The following is an 18,892-nucleotide window of genomic DNA, read 5'->3' on the forward strand; positions in this document are numbered from 1 at the left end:
TATAATAATATATTTTTTTAATATTATTAAATTAATTATAATAATATTTAATTAATTTTAATAATATTATTTATTAATATTTAATTTAATTATAATAATATTATTAAATTATTTATAATAATATTATTATTTATAATAATATATTTTATATATATAAATTTATATAAAATATTTTATTATTTATATATATATAATAATATAATAATATAATACTATAAATAAATATATAATAATATATATAAATATATATATAGTATAATAAAAAAAAACAACATGCTAAAATGTTACACTTTATTATAAATTTGTTTTTTCTATTTAGTAAGAATATCGAATGATATTACATATTTGTTGGCAAGATAATCTTTGATATAATTTATTTTTTAATGAAAAACAAGATAATAGAAAGTTAAGTATCAGAGTTTAAAGAAGAATGGGCGAGGCCCGTCGATCGATTAATCGAAGTACCTACGTGGAAGGCGTTAATACGATCCCTCACGACTATTCCCCCCCCTCAACCCCCTTAGTCCCTTGGCTGCGTTTCGAAGTACGTAATTAAGAGCAGACACTATTTACTTGCCACTCCAATGAATTTACTCGAATCCCTTATCGGCTAGGTTTCGAATTCGATCCACATTGTATTGCGAATATAATATATTTTGTTCCCTTATATGAATATAATTTCTTTCTATGAGAAAACAAAAAACTATTCCAATGAAAATATATAAAAATAAATAAAGAAATTTAATTCTCTCTCAACAATCGTGCATTTGTTTCATCCCTAAAATATACAATTGAATTATAACACTTTTAATAGATATAAAATTGTTTGTGGACATTCCCTCGTATGATTAAAATAAAAATATATATATAAATAAAAAGTAATAATTTTTTTTAAAACGACGCAGTCCACTATATTTGGTGATTTTCTGTTTTTATTTTTCTTTTTTTCTAATTCTAAATGAAAGTAGATGTAGTATTTAATAAATACGTAACTTTTTTTTTTTGATTAAATCCTAAGTTAAATAACGTGTTAATTAAATAATAATAAAAATAAATGTTAATTACAGTTTGAATTTCTTTTAAGTTTTATATAAATATATATTGTTGCATATATTCGTTACGAGTATGTAATTCATAAACTAAGCAAAAAATGTATACACAAGTGCATCAAATAAACGTTGAGAAAACACAATCATTGCTAATACATTTTGAATTATACTTCACCTTTGACTTTAGCAAAGAATCCCAGAGATCCTTCGACCTTTCATTCCGATCCTATTTCAAACCATCCTTTTTGATTTCGATGAAAACATATTATTATTAAAGGTACTTCCATTTTAACTATTTATTCTGAATCCTCTTTCATTCCCACACACACATTTATCCCATTTTCAAATTTTTACATGCTGCGTTATTTGAAAGAAATATTATAAAATTATATTATAAAGAACATATTATAAAAGACAAATAGCATTATCTAGAAATTTTCTTCTTTTCTTTTTTTCTTTTTTTTTGTTTCTTCAAGCATCATCATCTTAGTTTAATCTTATTTAATTTCATTAATCAAATACAAATAAAATAAATTACTTGTTTTCTCACCGTTTATGCACATACATACGTACGCATGTATCTACGAGTAAATATAAATGAAAAGTTTCTTATCTGTTATGTTGAATTATCGGATTGACAAGTTCTAAAAAAAAATGTTTGCGATAAAATTATTTTTTTTGTTCTTTTACACGATCAATGGCGTTATCAATTTCAAAGTTTTGATAAAAAGAGTTTTTCGATAAAAACATTGTTTGACTAATTTTTGTTGTTGTCAGAATTTTTTGTTAATATGTTTTCAAGACTTTTATGGTTTTAAAACATACAATTAAACAAAAAAAAAGTACTTTACCCGAAATGTCTAGAGGAAATCAACTTGCAATTATTTGATATATCAAATAAAACGATAATAATAATGTTAACACACAGGGTGGACAGAAAAAAATTAATTATCCTACAAAAAGAGAAGAGCACAATTAGTTCCCGAATGAGAAGATAGAAAAAATAAAATTGCAACAAAAAAAATAAAAACGACAAAACTTGCAATTAAATAATCCCCTTTAAACAAACGTTCGATCACCTAATTATACAATTTGAAATGAACAAACGAAAATAAATAATCGAAAAAAAGAAAAAAAAGAAAAAGAAAGAAAATAATCGGAATATCCTAAAATCAGTATAACAAATTTTGATGTAGCTTGTAACAAAAAATGTTATAAAAGATACTCTCGAGTATTTATTTACTACAACGGGCGTGTAAATTTCAAGGTACCATCATAAAAGGTACCATCTTCTCGAGGGGAAAAAAAAAAGAAATAATAAAAAGAATAAAAAAGATAACACGCAGGATGAAAAACAAAAAAGAAAATCTTGTACACGAACCGGACTACTACTACTACTACTACTAACATTTTCATCGACGCGACTAGGAGAGCACCTTTGACCTACTTTACTTATCCCATTAACGAACACGATGATAACCTTTGCTCTCGCAAACGCGATTTTAAAATAGCGCTAATTTGTCAGAGCTAGTAATTCAGGAAGGATGTCGTAAACATAACTCAATTACAACGCATTTATTTACGTACACACACACATTGACCCGACCCCCTCCCTCTTCCCCCACCCCCAAGTATCCTGCCGATTTTCAAAAGGTACACCACCCCCACAATTAATTACATCTGTTTATTAGAAAATTACATTTTGTATAAATAATATTTCATTCGAATATATTTTTTTTAACATTGGAAAAGCATATATATATATATATGGAAAAATTTATTTAAATAATTTTGGATTGTATTGGAATAATTTGTTTTTGTTTCAAAAAAACAGCACACCAACTTTCTCGACAATCCAATACACCCAAACGTCCAATCTCACTCGACACATACACACACACACACATATATATAGGCACGTATTATATCACATTGTGCTAGAGGGAACTGAAGTTCTGGAATATAAATTATCTCGAGCATCCGTTCATCCAAATTTATCTCTTGACTGGTTCTACAATATCTTTCAGGATATTATTTCCGGAGAGACTTTACCTTTTCGATGCAAACAGTTTAAAAACGATCTTCTCTCTACATATATATTTTCTCTCTATTTCTACATAAATTGAGTACCCATTACGAAAACCATTAGGTTAACAAAGTACCTTTCTTATTATTTCTTATTTGATTTAATTTTGTTGTTTTCTTCTTTTTTATAGAAATTTGAAAGTTGTTTAAATACACAGAATGGATATATCCTAGAAGGGTCGATCGAACGAAATTCAATTTACCTTTGGTCCTGGAAAAGTGCTGGGTAAATCGATCCAACGGCATCCGGCGCGAGCGCGTTAAGAAAATGCGCGCTAAAATGTTAAACTTGGATGTCCTATTTTCGGGGGATTGGGGAGGATGATAAAAAAAAAAGAAAAGAAAAATAAAAAATAAAAGAAAGAAATTGTCGACTCGAATCATCATCGTGGAATCATTTTTATTTTTTTCTTTGTTAAACATGATTCTAACATCAATATCCTTAATACACACACACACACACACAACAACAAAATTACATTTCAATAAAATACTTTTGATAACGAAATCGAAAACACATGGACATATATATTCCATCGGATTAATAAAAAATGAGGGATTCAGATTGTACGTAACATTATCTTAACGACCCTAACAGTTAACACGTTGTTTCGTAAGGGTCGCAATATGGTTTGCTATAAATTTAAAATATACATCATTTCAGACTTTGTTCTTATTAATATATGGGTCATATAAGAATTATATGGTTTAACTTATTTTCCCTGCAAACTGTAAGAGAAATCTTGTAGATATTATTTTATTTTTATTATTCTAATTATACTGACGAATAATAGGATTAAATCCTTTAAGATTCTACAAATAATGTGACTTTTATTTTTAGACTGTGCATCGACGATACGTTTAAATGAATCTTTCTTATTCACAATGTGAGAATACTGTAATAAATAAAATTAATAAAAATAAATAATTAAATTTGAACCAACTATATATATATAAGAATCTATTAAACAACGTTATACAAATAATACTGAACCCCCAAAAAAGAGAATTAAACGAAAGATTTCACACAAAAAAAAGAAACAATCAATCCGACAATCACGAAATAATCTTCGATAATATTATAATTTGAAACTTGAAAAATCTTCGTAAAATTCTATCAAACGATATAAACAAATTTTAATAAACGATTGTTACTAACAAAACGATAGATTTTAATTGATCGTTTACACGAACGTGAACGCGACAGTGTATAGAATCGAAGGGAAAAATCACGTAATAGACACGAAAAGAAATAACGACGAAAGTGTTAAAAAAAAGAAAAAAAAAAAGAAAAGAAGGGAAAAAAAAGAAATAATAGTTTGGCTCGTCTTATTCTTGCTGGTAGAAAACTTGGGGGTAGGTTACGAGCACTCGAGCCATTTCGACCTTCTTTCGTAGCTCGGTGCAATGGCCAGGCTACGTATGTTGGAAAATACGTAGATGGCGCTGACGCTAATCACCCCGTGCAACCTGAAAAACCACCCCCTACAAAGAAAAGAAACAAGTCACCACAAGTAAGCAAGTAAGAAAATACAGAAATCATGAAAAACCAATAAGGAACCGAACAAACCAATAAAAATATTCAGGAATACAAAAAAAAATTAGTTTGGGAGAATAAAAAAAGGTTGGAGAGAATAAAAAAGAAGAAGGGGTGGGATTAAAAATGCTACGAAAAGATAAGTGTTAAGGGAAAAATACAAAAAAGGGAAAGGGACGAAAGAAAAAAAGGTTGGTCCAGGACAAAACTCAACGAGAAAAGAGAAGAAGAGGGGTGGGTGGTGGTAGGATTGTGGATGGTCAAAGAGGGGTTGGAAAAAGGGTCGAGGGGAGAAGTGGTGGCTCCAGGGTGGGGATGGGGTTGTATCGACCGCGCCGCACTGCGGGGCTTTATCCCCTCCCGCACACCCGTTCACCACCTTCCCAACCACCCACTAACCCACCCCCTCATTCTCTCTTTCTCTCTCTCTTTCTTTCTTTTTTTTTCTCTTGAGAGAAAGAGAGATGATCATCATGACGAACCCAGGCCTGGACGTGTCCACGAGAACAAAATCCCTTTTCTATTCCTATGAAGGTTCCCCCCTCCCCTTTCCCTACTTACGGTCACTAACACTCTCTCTTTTGTTTGTTTGTTTGTTTATTCGTTTGTTACTTTTTTTTTCCTTTTTTCTTGGGGTTCTTTTTTCAGGGGATTTTTGGGTTCGACTACGAAAAGTTGGAAACTGAATATACCGGTAATACTTTTTATCTTTTTTCGTTTTACTTCGATTCTATTCGTTAATAAGGGGATGAAATTGTTTTTCCGATCTTGGACTTATTTTTATTGGATATCGAAGAGACACACAATACATCAAAATATAATAAATAAATGTAATAGGATTGTGTGTGTATTAGGGTGAAACAAAAGTTCGTGCGTTTAGTTTTATTGTTTCAGATTAGTGCAATTTTTTGTTTAAGTCAATAAAATTACTTTACATGCAAGTGAAATATTAATTTAATAAAAGCACGAACTTTTGATTCAGCCTAATAGAATAAAATGAATTTATTGAATCATTTGAATTATTGATACCATAATATATTTTTACGAACAAGGGTGTACGATTTCATTTTGAGATAAAGTAAGATGTAATCTTGGTTATTTGATTATGTTAATAAAGATCCCGTAAATAAATTCAACAAATTTTTTCTACTAAAAGAAAAAACGAAAGAGAGAAGTTGATTAATATTTTTTATGATCCTAATAGTTTTTGTTTTAAGGATCAACAATAATAAATAAACAAATATAAAAAATGTTATAAAATTATTGCGATCTCAAAAACCATCGGATCAATTCACATCTTCCGTAATAAAATCTAAAAAAGTTATACATCCCCTAAATCTCAAGATGAAGTAAAACTCAAATCTGGTTTATCCGAATAAGTAAACAGAAACCCCATTAAATAACTCAAACAAATTCAAATAAATATCAAATGGTACGGACTCGAGAGGAGTACACAAATTATACTAATCAAAATTACGCAAAATATATTTATATAATATATATTCGTGGCAGAAAAATCATAACAGTAAAAAAACTGAGTATAAAAGTAAAATAAAAACCAAGCAAATACATATTTTATAAAATTAAAAATACGTTGAGAGAAAAATATATATAAATTCTACTTATTATTATATAAACATTATAATAATTATAAAATAATGGCCTAGCATTAGTTCGAAGCTACGTTTAGCAAAGAAAATGTAATCAAACTAAACGAACTAGGAAACTGGTAGTTGAAACGAATATATATATATATATCTTATGTATAAATCATATTCGATTTAACAGAATGAGAAAATAAGGGCAGGGCAGGTCTCGTGGTTGGTATGACGGAAATTGCGGAAAGGATGACTCGTTTTATAGGTTCCACTTCGATTGGAAAGATGTGGAAGTGGTGAAGTAGGGAAGGGGGTGGAAGAGGGTTGAGCACAAAGGGGGAGGACAACCGGAGGAAGTAGAAGAAGAGAAAAGGGATTAAGTAAGGATTGCGTCTGGGTTTGAGATGGTGGGAGTTAAGGGGTTGCTTGATCTGTCTGGTCAGAAACGACCAATGAAGATTCACCTTAAGGCTAGGGATGGACACTACAAGCGAATTTAATTACGTTTCACCACCTCTTCCTCTTCTTTTTCGTCTTCTTTTTCTTCTCTTTGATATACACCTACGAGTAAGAGAAAGTTAGAAACGTACGAACGTACTCGTACCGAGTAGCTGTATGAATTATTCATCTTTCTTTTTTTTTTTGTTTATTCATTTTTCAACTCCTACTTTTCTTCCCTCGTATACGCGTGCATCTGACTTAACGTGTTCATGAAACTAATTATTTATTTAATTATATCATAATATTATATTTTATTTGATTATTACGCTATATTATAATATAAATTAAGTTAATATTATAATACTTATATTATTATATGAAATTATTTTGAGTGAAGAAAAAAATATTCAAATCAAGTGCAACTGTAGAATAGGAAATTTCAGCAACTGTTGATAATACATAAAATATTCGATAAATACAATCGACGCGATACCTATACGACAAATAATTATTGATAAATTTTTCGATTTTTTAATAGATTCTTTTTCTTTTTATTCTTTGTTTGTTTATATTCTCATCATATCATGTTTAATACAACTTACAGAAAAATTTCAAAACTTTCTAGTATACAGCGAAAGTTCATTTGTAAAAATCGACCGAGTTGTTCAACTGAAAGGACGGAAATTAATCGATCATGTCTGAATGTCTATTGGGTTTTTCGGAAACACGTATTTTGTATCTACATCCCGACCACCTTTTCTTTTTGAATTATTTCGAAACAAAAAAATAGGATCCGCTAGGTAAAACGAAATCGTTGGCGTATCTTTTTTTCCATTGGAATAACATTTATTTGATAACAAATCTATTATAAAACGTTGTAATAAATGAATAAAAATAAAACGAAACAAAATAAACAAAATAATCTTTCGAAGTTGGCCAAGTGTAATATGTTTTCAGCAATTTTCTACTAGAGGATTGAAACGATGTTACCAACGAATAGAACGATTTCGAATAACGTTATGTAAAAGTACTGTAAACTTTTCGTGATCGGAAATATCGAATATATAGATATACGTGTGATACATTTATGGTAAGAGTGTGTGGGGTGTGTGTGTATGTGTGTGTGGCTGTGTGTTTGGAATGCGCATAGAAACTTGGCTCGATTCTGTCGCTGACACTCGGTTTTAAATTTTGTTCGATTCCCTTTTTCATTTTTTTCTTCTTTTCTTTCTTTCTTTCTTTCTTTCTCTCCAAATCCTACCACGAATTGAAATTAAAAAAAAAAAAATAGAAAGAAATTCGGTGAAGCATGAGAATAGTATTGGAAAAATATTATAGGAATGTAAATGATTTATTTGCCTTATTATTACGATAAAAAAACGTTTCGATTATGCCAAATTCGTAAGTTCGTTCAATTTCATAATTGTAAAATTGTATTGTTGATGAATTAATATCGATCACTTCAAAATTATTCATTCATTTCATTTCATTTTGTCTTATGAATATTCCCTTTTCTCTAAATTTTCGTAACTATTCCAACACTGTATATAATAGTATCCGCGTGTATACGTATATTTTATAGGTATTATAATTTTAATGAAAAGGGTGGAAAATAATTAACCGTTTGCATCTGTATGCCATCGGTTACGGTAATATTATGATTTCCTCCTTTTAACTATGGGGGAATATTGTTTGATCTATCGATTGTCGATAATTATAAACGCATAATAATGTTTATTTTGAATTACAAATATGCACATATCCCCCTACGTTCGTATAAATAATGCGTGTGCGTGTGCGTTTGCATGTGTGCATGTGTACATGCGTGCATGTGTGCGTGTTTTTTTTTCAACAAAATGGATAAACCTGTATATAATTACGTTTAGTATTACGATTTATAATAGGAAGGATAAAATGAAAAATTCATTATTTTCAATAAATACGATATAACATTACAGAAATATCTGAAAAATATGGAGGGAAAAGAAATTATGATTAAAAAAAAAATGTAAACGCTACTCTTAGATAACAAGATCATCGTTTGAAATTGGGTAATCCGAACGCTTAAAAAATCTTAATCTAATAGCCTGTACTCCAATCTGGTTCGTTCACTCGTTCGTTCGTTTTTTTTTTTTTTAAATACTTTATCGAACGATCTAATTAAAAATCGATACGACAATTTATCTCGTCAATTTCATTCGAGTCAAAATGAATTTTCTTCATTCACCGTGTCTCCCATGTTGTTGTCTTTCATTTCTAATTATGATAAATAATAATTAATAATAACGACGACGATGATAATGAACGCATTAAAATGACGTTGATGATAAATGATCGATGACGAGAAAAGTATTAAAAAAAGAAAAATTAATCATAGACATAAACAAAATATCCGGAATTCGGATCGTCGTCGTTTATAATTACTTCCGAACGTTCGTTTCGTTCGTTCGTCGATGAAGGAGGAAACAGGGGGGATAAGGAGAGGGAGGGAAATGAAATAAAGTCGGCTGAGAAATTTAATTAAAATACCCGGAGCGTTTTGCCATAGAGAAAATTTGATTGTCGAGAAATGGCAATTTCCTTACCAACAACAAAAATTTTGCCGAGGAGAGACGCCGCATCGTAGTCATCGTCATCGTTCCTTTTTTCTACGTTTAAAAATCCTATTTTTTTTTTTTTTTTTTTTTTAATATTCTACAAGAAAAAAAACATCGTTTATTGCAGAAAGGAAAAAAAAACACACACACAACCGACAATAATACGATTACAAACTAACGTTATCGTGAAAGAAAATCGAAAAAAAAAAAAAAAAAAAAAACAACAAAAAAGAGAACGGGAGATGAAACGTCAGGGAGGTAGGGGTGGTTTTAAAAGAGAGAGAGAGAAAATTGTTAACGAAAAAAAAAACCGATGGAACGAGTATGCGTGAACAGATTGGTCGGTTCCTATCCATTAAAATCATTGGCCACGATTGTTCAATATTGCGAACCGAACAAAACTTGTCGCTGTTTAAATATTCGTGCGAAATGCACACGAACACGCATAACACGCATTCATGAGGGGGTGGGGGTGGGGGAGAGGTGAGAGGGTAGAGCTCTTGGGTTAATCGATTTATTAATTCCACAGCTGTGTTCGGTCAATTATTGCATTCCGTCATCTAAAATCGCGTATGAAATTAATGGGCTTGTTTGATACATTGCTTCTAACGTTACTTTTATCACCAATGTTTCATCTACTATAAAATACAATTTGGTGGTGCCCAAAGATCATTTAGATTATGACTCACTTAAAAAAGTAATCTACAAAATTGCTTGATTTTCTGCCCCCTTTACCTCTCCTCCTCCTGTGACATATAATTCTGATTATTTATATCAGCCGGGCCAATAATAGTTTTCTTTTTTTTTCTAGTGTAATTTTAAAAATAAAACAACAAAGTTTAAAATTTTGTGTAACGCGTTTTAAAGTGTTTAAAAAAAAGTTTAATGAGAATACAGAAGAGAAGTATACTAATTGTACGATCGTTGTGTCCTCCTTATTTTTCTGTTTCTTTCCTTTTTTTTTTTTTTAATTACAAATAGTAGTACACGCCCCTGAGATGCACTTCGACAATCGGAACTCGGGCAATTTTCAAGTGGCTCTTAATTAAATTTAAATCCATTAACATGCGCGTATATGCACGCGTATCCTTCTTCTTCTTCTTCGTACCTTCGAGATTATATAAAAGCTTATCGGGGTATTAAAGTTCTTATCGGAAATTAATATTAAACGTTATTGTCGTTATATTATACTTTTTTGATAATAAAATATTATCAATAATAATTTTTTTCATAATCAAATCGGCGATTGATTTATATCAATCCTTTTCTTTCCTATTGGGTCAGTTCAAATAATTTATTAGGGTATGATACAGGTATTGTATGTGTACGTATGTGTGTGAGTGTGTGATTTGGAAAATAAGATTGAGAAATAAGTTAGAAGTTAATTAGTTATTTAATTCTTGCAAATAATGCAATAAAAAATCACGAAGATAATTTCTTAACCTATTTAAATATGCACTTAGTAAATTCTATTATATATTGGATAGGAGAGTTGGTTTCTGGAACACTATGACCAACGTTTACATTAATTTAATTTCCTTGATATATCTTTTGAATTATTTTCAAACGTTGTTTATAATATTTCGATAGAAGAAAATGTAATATAAAATTCTGATTGTGTGTGTGTGTGAATATAATCTCGAGGTATTATATATAAAAATAGGTTTAATGTAAAATCATATAAATTTTTGTATAATATTATTACAATATAATTTCTTCAATGAATCATTTCGAGCAGGTTTGAAGAAGAATGTTAATTGTTTATAATTATAGTGTCAAAAATGAAAAAGATAAAAGTTTCTCTTTCTATTTGCGTCATCATATTAAAAGAAAAGAAAATGAGAAAAAGTATAGTATTCGCGGAAATAGTTTGAAAAGGATGGACGAGTCAGGATGAATTAGACATTAGAACGTTTGAAGGGCCAGCCAGCGTGCAGGGCGTACTTGGTTTCCTACCAAGGAATTATAATTCGTGGTATAGCGTGGGTCGACCCTCTGTCGTTCTGAACCAAACGTCTCGAGGAAGTTCGCCATTAAAATGGCCCAATCAAAGAGAGAAAGAAAGAGAAAGAAATAGAAAGAGATGAGAAGATACACGAGACGTATCGTTTTCGTCGTCTACGAACTGAAATCGTAAATAATGGACACACTAACGAATACATTGTACCTTTTTTCTTCCACCATCTATAACATAATTTAACAACAACAAAAATGAAATCAAATAAAAATAAAACTAGCGTACAAAATGTACGTCAAAAATTTACACAAATGAAAAGAAAAAAAAAGAAAAACAACAGCGACTCCTAACCATTCGAAATATTTTTACCTGTAACTCTTGATTGGCATTCGTTTGTTATTTTTTAACACTAAACTTACCACGCGAACGTTCACAAATGATCGCGTTCTGTAATTCGTAAAAAAAAATGCATAAAATGTACATCCATCCGTTTTCTAAATAAAAGAAAATATTTAATTCACTATTCCAACATATTAGAATCTCATTCTGTATTAGAATAAATAGTGACTTTTTTATTTTTTTAAATGATCATTTGACCACTCACGATGCGAAATAAGTATACGTGTAGTGTCGGTAGGTGTTTAGTATTAACCTTTTGCACTCGATACGGCGCCGATACGGCGCCCGGCCAATTTCAAGTGTCAACTCAACCAAGACTAATTACAGACTGTAGTATTTATCAAAGTTTGTTTTTTTTTTCGACATATAAATGAATAAACTGATGATATTTTATTATTTCTATACGCTCGTTTGTTTATAAATGTATTTAAAGTACCCGTAAAATGTCTACTTAATTTGGCCGAAATCTTCTCGAGTTGTTGGTTCGCGCAAGCGAAAAAGGCCTCGAGTGCAAAGGGTTAATATTAGCAAATTCAACATAATTAAAAAATAAATACAGATAGATATACTTAAATACAAAATTTCGAGATGCTTTTTTACACTTCACGTATGCACCATGTGTGAGATACAGTCTCAGGTGTATGTGCGTATACATGTTAATAATATATATATATATATAGGTATATGTGTGTCTCGTATATGAACATGTATTACGTGAAAATGTATATGTGTGCGTGGACGGCCCCCTGACACACATAGACTCGTTAAAATAACGACATAATGGCTAATTTAACGATAATAAGAGCAAACCGTATCGCTCGAATTAACGTCGAAGGTGAGACGAGAGTACTCGAGATAAGGTTGAAAGAGAGAGAGAAAGAGAGAGAGAGAGGTGAGGGGTTAGAAGAGAAGACCGAAAGATAAAAAAGGAGATAAAAAGATCACCGGACATAGAGGAACGGTAGAGGAACGGGGGGAGGGGGATAACATACTCAGGATTCCAAAGCTCTAACACACTTCTAACCCTTTTTGTTGTACACTTCCTGCCATCTTACGGTTTATACGAGAAGTACTTTCACAACGAAAGAAAGAGACAAAACGAGAAAAACGAGTGAGTGAATGAGAGAGAGGGGGGGAGAGGAATGGGAAAAACCATCTATCGCATTTTCGTATATATATATTATATAACGTTTAAATAAAAGATAACAGAAAAATAATTTAAATTATTCTTATAATTTGTTCGAATAAACACACACACGCACACACTCGCGTGACAATTTTAATTAAATTAATTAATTATTAATTAATTAGTTTAATTAATTATTAATTATTAATTAAGATCAACGTGAGTTTGCCGTTCCATTTTTTTTTTAATGAAAATTGATCGATTATAAATAATAAGCAAATAGAAGAAATCAATTAATTTTTGTATTACGAATTAATGAAATTTCGGTCATAATTTTATTTCCTTTTTTTTTTTTCTTTGATTGAAACATTTTTGTTTTATTACGATTATTATTATTAACTTTTTTTTCTGGTTCTTTCTTCTCTCGTATACTTTCTTAAGAGAGGATAAAATTCATGAATAAAGAATGAATATCGCTTGGAAATAAAGTGCCATACTTTTTCTCTCTCTCTCTCTCTCTCTCTTTCTTTCTCTCACTTTCTCTTTGGTGCGATCGTTACGAATGGAAAAAAGAAACGTTTAAAGTTATATAATATATACAATAAATTTAAAATGCCGTGCTTAAAAACAGATCCTAGAGATTTCTAAAAGTATCAAATTTACACGTTAAACCTCTCTCGAGCCGTTTTTTTTTTTTTAAAGCACAGTTTCATTACACCAGGCCACGTGTACCGATTACGAGGACACTCTACTGAGTTTGATGAATATGCAAATACAAGTCTATATTTTTTTTCTAGCTTTTTTGAAATTTATATATTTATTTATTCGTATAGTCAATGTTGTGAAACTATAAAATGAAATATGTGCAATCTCGAACGAACAAAACAATATCCTAGAATTAGTATTACAAAAATGTATAAAACAACAGAACAATAAAAAAAAATATTATACAATTTCTCAATATACTGTACAACAACAGTATAATAATTTAAAATACACGATACTTTAAAACAGTGACGTTGTAACAATTGTTTTTTCAATACATACTTTATCTTCTCTATTAACCGACAAAAATATCTACAATTGACCGTAGAAAACGAGGTTCAAGTAAGTATTTATGTACAATATATAAAATGTTACACGTGGCAGAAAACGTGTTAAGAAAGCTAAAGTAACATTTCGAAAAGAAACCATGAGAAGGGGAAAACCCGAAAGAAGAAGTAATAGAAAATAATATGGTGGTATGAGTTTATGGTAGTTACGAAAAGGTTTTATTATTTTTCTTTTTCTTCCTAACTCTCTCTTATATTTTTGTTCTTTCTTTCTTTCTTTCTATCTATCTTTCTATCTATCTTTCTCTCTCTCACATACGCACACAATTTCTTTCTAACACCTACACAAACAAGCATAGCAAGTATATTCTCAAGGGAGTCAACCATCACTATGACCAATGCCAAGGACGGCCTTGACACAAATTCGCTTCCTTTCTTTTTCTTTTTTTCTTACTCTTTCTCTTACTCTTTTTCTGTCTCTTTCTCATTCAAACAATCTTTTGATATTAACAGGTTACTTTATCTTTCTACTCTCTTCTATCGTATTTATTAATAGACCGGATAAACGTGGCATTTGCGATAATGTTTAACTGAGTTAACAAGCAACATTGATAAGAGAATACAAAATTGTTTGATTAAATTACAAGAAGTATTTATCGATCTTACATCTTAACAATCGAATTAAACTAATATTCTAATGCTAACTTAGTACAATGGAAAAAAAATAAATTATTGTCGTTAAACAATATATAATTTTTCTATACACAGGTGAATTGTTTCAAAACAAATTCACGACTTACGTGTGTGTACGTGTATTGTATTCTAAATAAAATTAACATTACCCTAATAAATTACTAAATCAACTAATTAGATTATTTTCTCGTTTAACTGATTGAATCCTAATGTAAAAATAATACGATCCTAAGTATATGCTATGCATAAACGATAAATTATAATATTTATATATATATATATATTTACTTGTATCAAAGTTAAAATAGAAATAAACCTCAGAAAATACAAAAATAGAATTCACGTTAGAATGCGTGGGAGAATTTAGATATTCGAGACTAAAGGGGCACATACACGAAGTTAGAAAAAGAAAAACGATACTACTACCAAATATCCATTCGTAAATTTTTTATATGCGAATATACAAAGTGTTCCATTATATTTCTGCCAAATTTTACCAACATATTCTATAAAGTAAAAAATAAGAAAGAAAATGTTTTACAAACGATTCATTAAAAGGTTATAAAGAATAACCAAAAAATATTCCCGATATTTATTTGACTTTTTATCTAAACGATTAACTGCACAATCTTTTTCGTAAATTTTCTACAAAATGAATTGTAATCAAAATTGATATACGATATTTTATTATTATTTCATCAACATTGATAAATTCAATTTGATGATCGTCCAATAGATGATTAATTCCTTAAACCCCTACCACTAATGGAATTTTGTACTTATAGAAAAAAATGAAAGAAAAGAAATTTATCAAGCACAAATGAATATGCATCGGAAAAGAATGCAAAAAATTCGTGACCTTTTTAACTGCAATTAAAAGGAAAAACTGAAAAGAAAAAAATAAATAATGTAATAAATTCTAATTCTTCTTAGATACCAAGTACTGAATTCATAATAAAAATGTAAAACATTTTTAAATATTACAATTTTGAATCCATTTGATCGTATTTGCAGAAAATATTTTTTCTTAATTTTACTTATAAAATATGTGTTGGTATAATTTTATGCGAAAATAAATGGGACACGCTGTATACATACGAGTGAGTTAATGTGTGTGTGTGTGTATGTGTGTGTGTGTATGTGTGTGTTATGTGCGATATCAAATACCTTCAAAAGATTCTTTAAGTGTAAATAGGTGTGTGTACATTACGTGTATTTCAAGTAACTATCAAAGGAAAGAGATAAAACGGCAGCAAGGAATGAAACAGGAGCACTGACATTCCAATAGCATGTTCGCACTTTATATAGAAAGAGAAAGAAAAAAGAGTGAAAGAGAGAGAGAGAAAGAGGGAGTAGAAATGTGAGGAAGTGTTGAAAGTGAGAGAGAGGTAGAGAGAAAGTGAAAACCTTGACGTTTTATTCCATTTCTTGTATAAATAACTTTTCTTTCCAAATCGAACCTTCGAAATCATCTAAAGAATTTTTAAGTAACTAAACGACGAATAGGTTATTAACAATTGTTTAAATATATTAATCAAATTATTAATAATTAATCAATAATTAATCAAACCTGTAATTATCACAAATGTCAACAGGTATCTCGAAGAAAAAAAGTAAACGTTATGTTATGCTAGTTTATATTATAATAAATGAATATTATTTATAAATCTATACGATATATAATTTATACGAAAAATATGCCATGTAATTGTATAAAAATTAATAACAATGATATTAGTTGTTATCTAAACGCATGATTATCTCATAATTTATTAGAAAATTCACAATTAGAAAACTTATTTACTAATTGTGAAACTAATAAATAACGGGGTTATAATAATTTAAAATAGTCAATTAAATTATTTATGTCATGAATTATGCTTCTAAGTTCTTTATCATGATATCTACTACGATAGGATATAAATTTATAATAATATTTCACATTAATAATTTTTTTTTAAACAAAACAATTAAAAGACAATCGTTTGATTCATTTACTTAAGCTTAATATTCATTCCTAATATTATACTTAGTTTTATTTATATAATATAAAAATAGAGGACACACCATTTTTTAATTTAAATTTCATTGTAATTACAGAAAACTAAAAATTTTGAAATAATTGAGAAATACTGTGATTTAAATTATTACTTACGCCTATTCGGGGATTTGAATTTCGCGGTAATCGTTAGATTCTCCCGCCATTTTATTCAACATTACCACACAACAAAAAGTAAATATAATAATTTTTCTTAAACGATTACAAAAAAAGAAAAAAATTTTAACAAACTGTACAAAATTAAAATTATTTAAATGGAAATAATATTCATATATGTAATTTAGTATACCGAAAGATAAGAAGCAATTTTTGTAACGCCTTCTGTCTCTATTATGTGCCTTATTCATGTAACTAATAACAAGAATTATGATTACAAAAGCCATGCAATAATGCATATTAGAGATAGGCATACTAGTCTCATTAAGATTATCCTTATCATTGGCATTACATATGTAGCTAGAAGATAATAGAAGTAAAAAAGAAATGATCAATGGGTCAATGCACTACTCGACACTTGTAACTGTTTTATTCTAACATCTCATTGTCAAGGATCCAACGATAATCTTAATTACACCTTATAAACTTACTATACAAAATTAGAAATAAAAATAATTAAAAATAATCTAGAATCTCTCTCTCGATTAATCAATCGAATTATATAAAACGATGACCATATTTATAACAGTTATATTTTGGTTTTTTATTTAATTAATTAAAATAGCAAAAGTGTAAGATTAATTAATTTTTTTTAATTATATAAATTGCTGATTATTGAAAATATTTTATCCAATATATATACTTGTTTATATTTTATAACAAATATTACAAAAGTAAAATCAAATAAAAAATATAACCTATATTTTTATGTTTTTATTATAGAGAGAAAAACAATATTGTCACCGCTTACATAATTGAAAATTTTACACGATTACAAGTGGAAATAGAAAAAACCACAAAAACAAATTAGAAATAAAATTGTTCTAGAACCGAAGAAGGATGGGCGTGGTTTACTCAACGAACGTTGTTTCCTGCATGACAACGCATGGCCTTACAAAAATTACAAAAGTGAATATGATTAGATCGATATCAAAATCTATGGAACGTGATCGTATTTTGTTTTTCTCATTAAATACAAATAAATGCTATGAATTATAAGTAACAAGTAATACGAAGCTCAAAAATCATCCTCTCCTATATTTGTAGTAACAAATTTAAGATAATCGTTGGATTATGATATTAATTGAATGAAAAAAAAAGAAAAAAGAAAAAAAAGGATGGACATAAATAACTTACTTCGGTGGCTAGCTTCCCTATCGACGCCATCTTGACAACACAACGATGGTCGTCGAACGAAGATTTTTCAACTACCTGCTTTCCACGCGATGAATACACTCCCCTTCTCCCTCTATTCTTCTCCTAATACCTTTCAATAATCCTTCCTAACCTCACTATTGTCAATTTTCTTATTTATGTTGCCGTTTATAATCTTTCAATCGCACCACAAGACACCTGTTGAAGGACCGAAGTATATAATAATAAAAAGAGAGAAAAAGAGTATTAGACTCTTTTTATTTTTCTATCTTCTTCTATTTCACTCTATAGCCATTGTTAAAACACTCACACGTAAACACACGCGATTAACTGATATTACTATGAATATATGTTATTACTAATTGATTAAATCAACGGAATTATAAAAGATAAAAGAAAATAAAAATCTCTCTCTTGATTTAAAAAAAAAATACCAGTTACACCACAGAGAACAAACACGTGCTGACGTCACACCAGAGAACTTTTATACACGATACTACGAAGAGGACGAAGATATCTCGAGGTACTGAGCACTATCATACCCCCACTATTTACTACCTTACTAGACCGGACCGGCACACACAAGTCCCTCTCTTTTCGTAATCACTCGGCTATCTTCGACTCAATTCGGAGCGATCGCCGATTTCTATAGGCCGACGAACTTTACTCTCCCACTATTCCTATTTTCTCTTTCCCCCGCGCACTATCCACTGGACACTAGCGGCCGCGCAAGCGCACTTGCGCCATCTCGTGCGAAAATGCTTCTTTTGATTTTGAAATGTTTTTTATATTTATTTGAATTTAATTAAATTTGTCTATTAATTCATTAAATAGAAAAATTATTTAACAATAAATTATTTATTTATTAATTATAAATTATTTATTATAATTTATTAATAGGTTGTTTATATGTAATTAAAAAATGAATGTAAAGTTAATTAAGATGATTTTATTTTTTGAAATTTGATAGGTAAGAATATTTATTTCT

General features: G+C 29.4%; 1 protein-coding gene across 2 annotated transcripts in view; it reads right to left on the reverse strand.

Moving 5' to 3' along the window:
- Positions 1 to 18,413, reverse strand: part of LOC122523571 (sodium/potassium-transporting ATPase subunit alpha) — a 78,504-nt gene extending 60,091 nt beyond the window's left edge. For both annotated transcript variants that reach the window (XM_043645425.1, XM_043645420.1), the window contains exon 1: positions 17,887 to 18,413. In XM_043645425.1, the coding sequence (XP_043501360.1) occupies positions 17,887 to 17,916 (30 nt within the window). In that variant the 5' untranslated portion in view covers positions 17,917 to 18,413. The remainder of the gene's footprint in view (positions 1 to 17,886) is intronic.
- Between the last annotated feature and the right edge of the window lie 479 nt (positions 18,414 to 18,892).

This window comes from Polistes fuscatus, unplaced genomic scaffold, assembly GCF_010416935.1.
Source record: "Polistes fuscatus isolate 324 unplaced genomic scaffold, CU_Pfus_HIC Scaffold1, whole genome shotgun sequence".
NCBI lineage: Eukaryota > Metazoa > Arthropoda > Insecta > Hymenoptera > Vespidae > Polistes > Polistes fuscatus.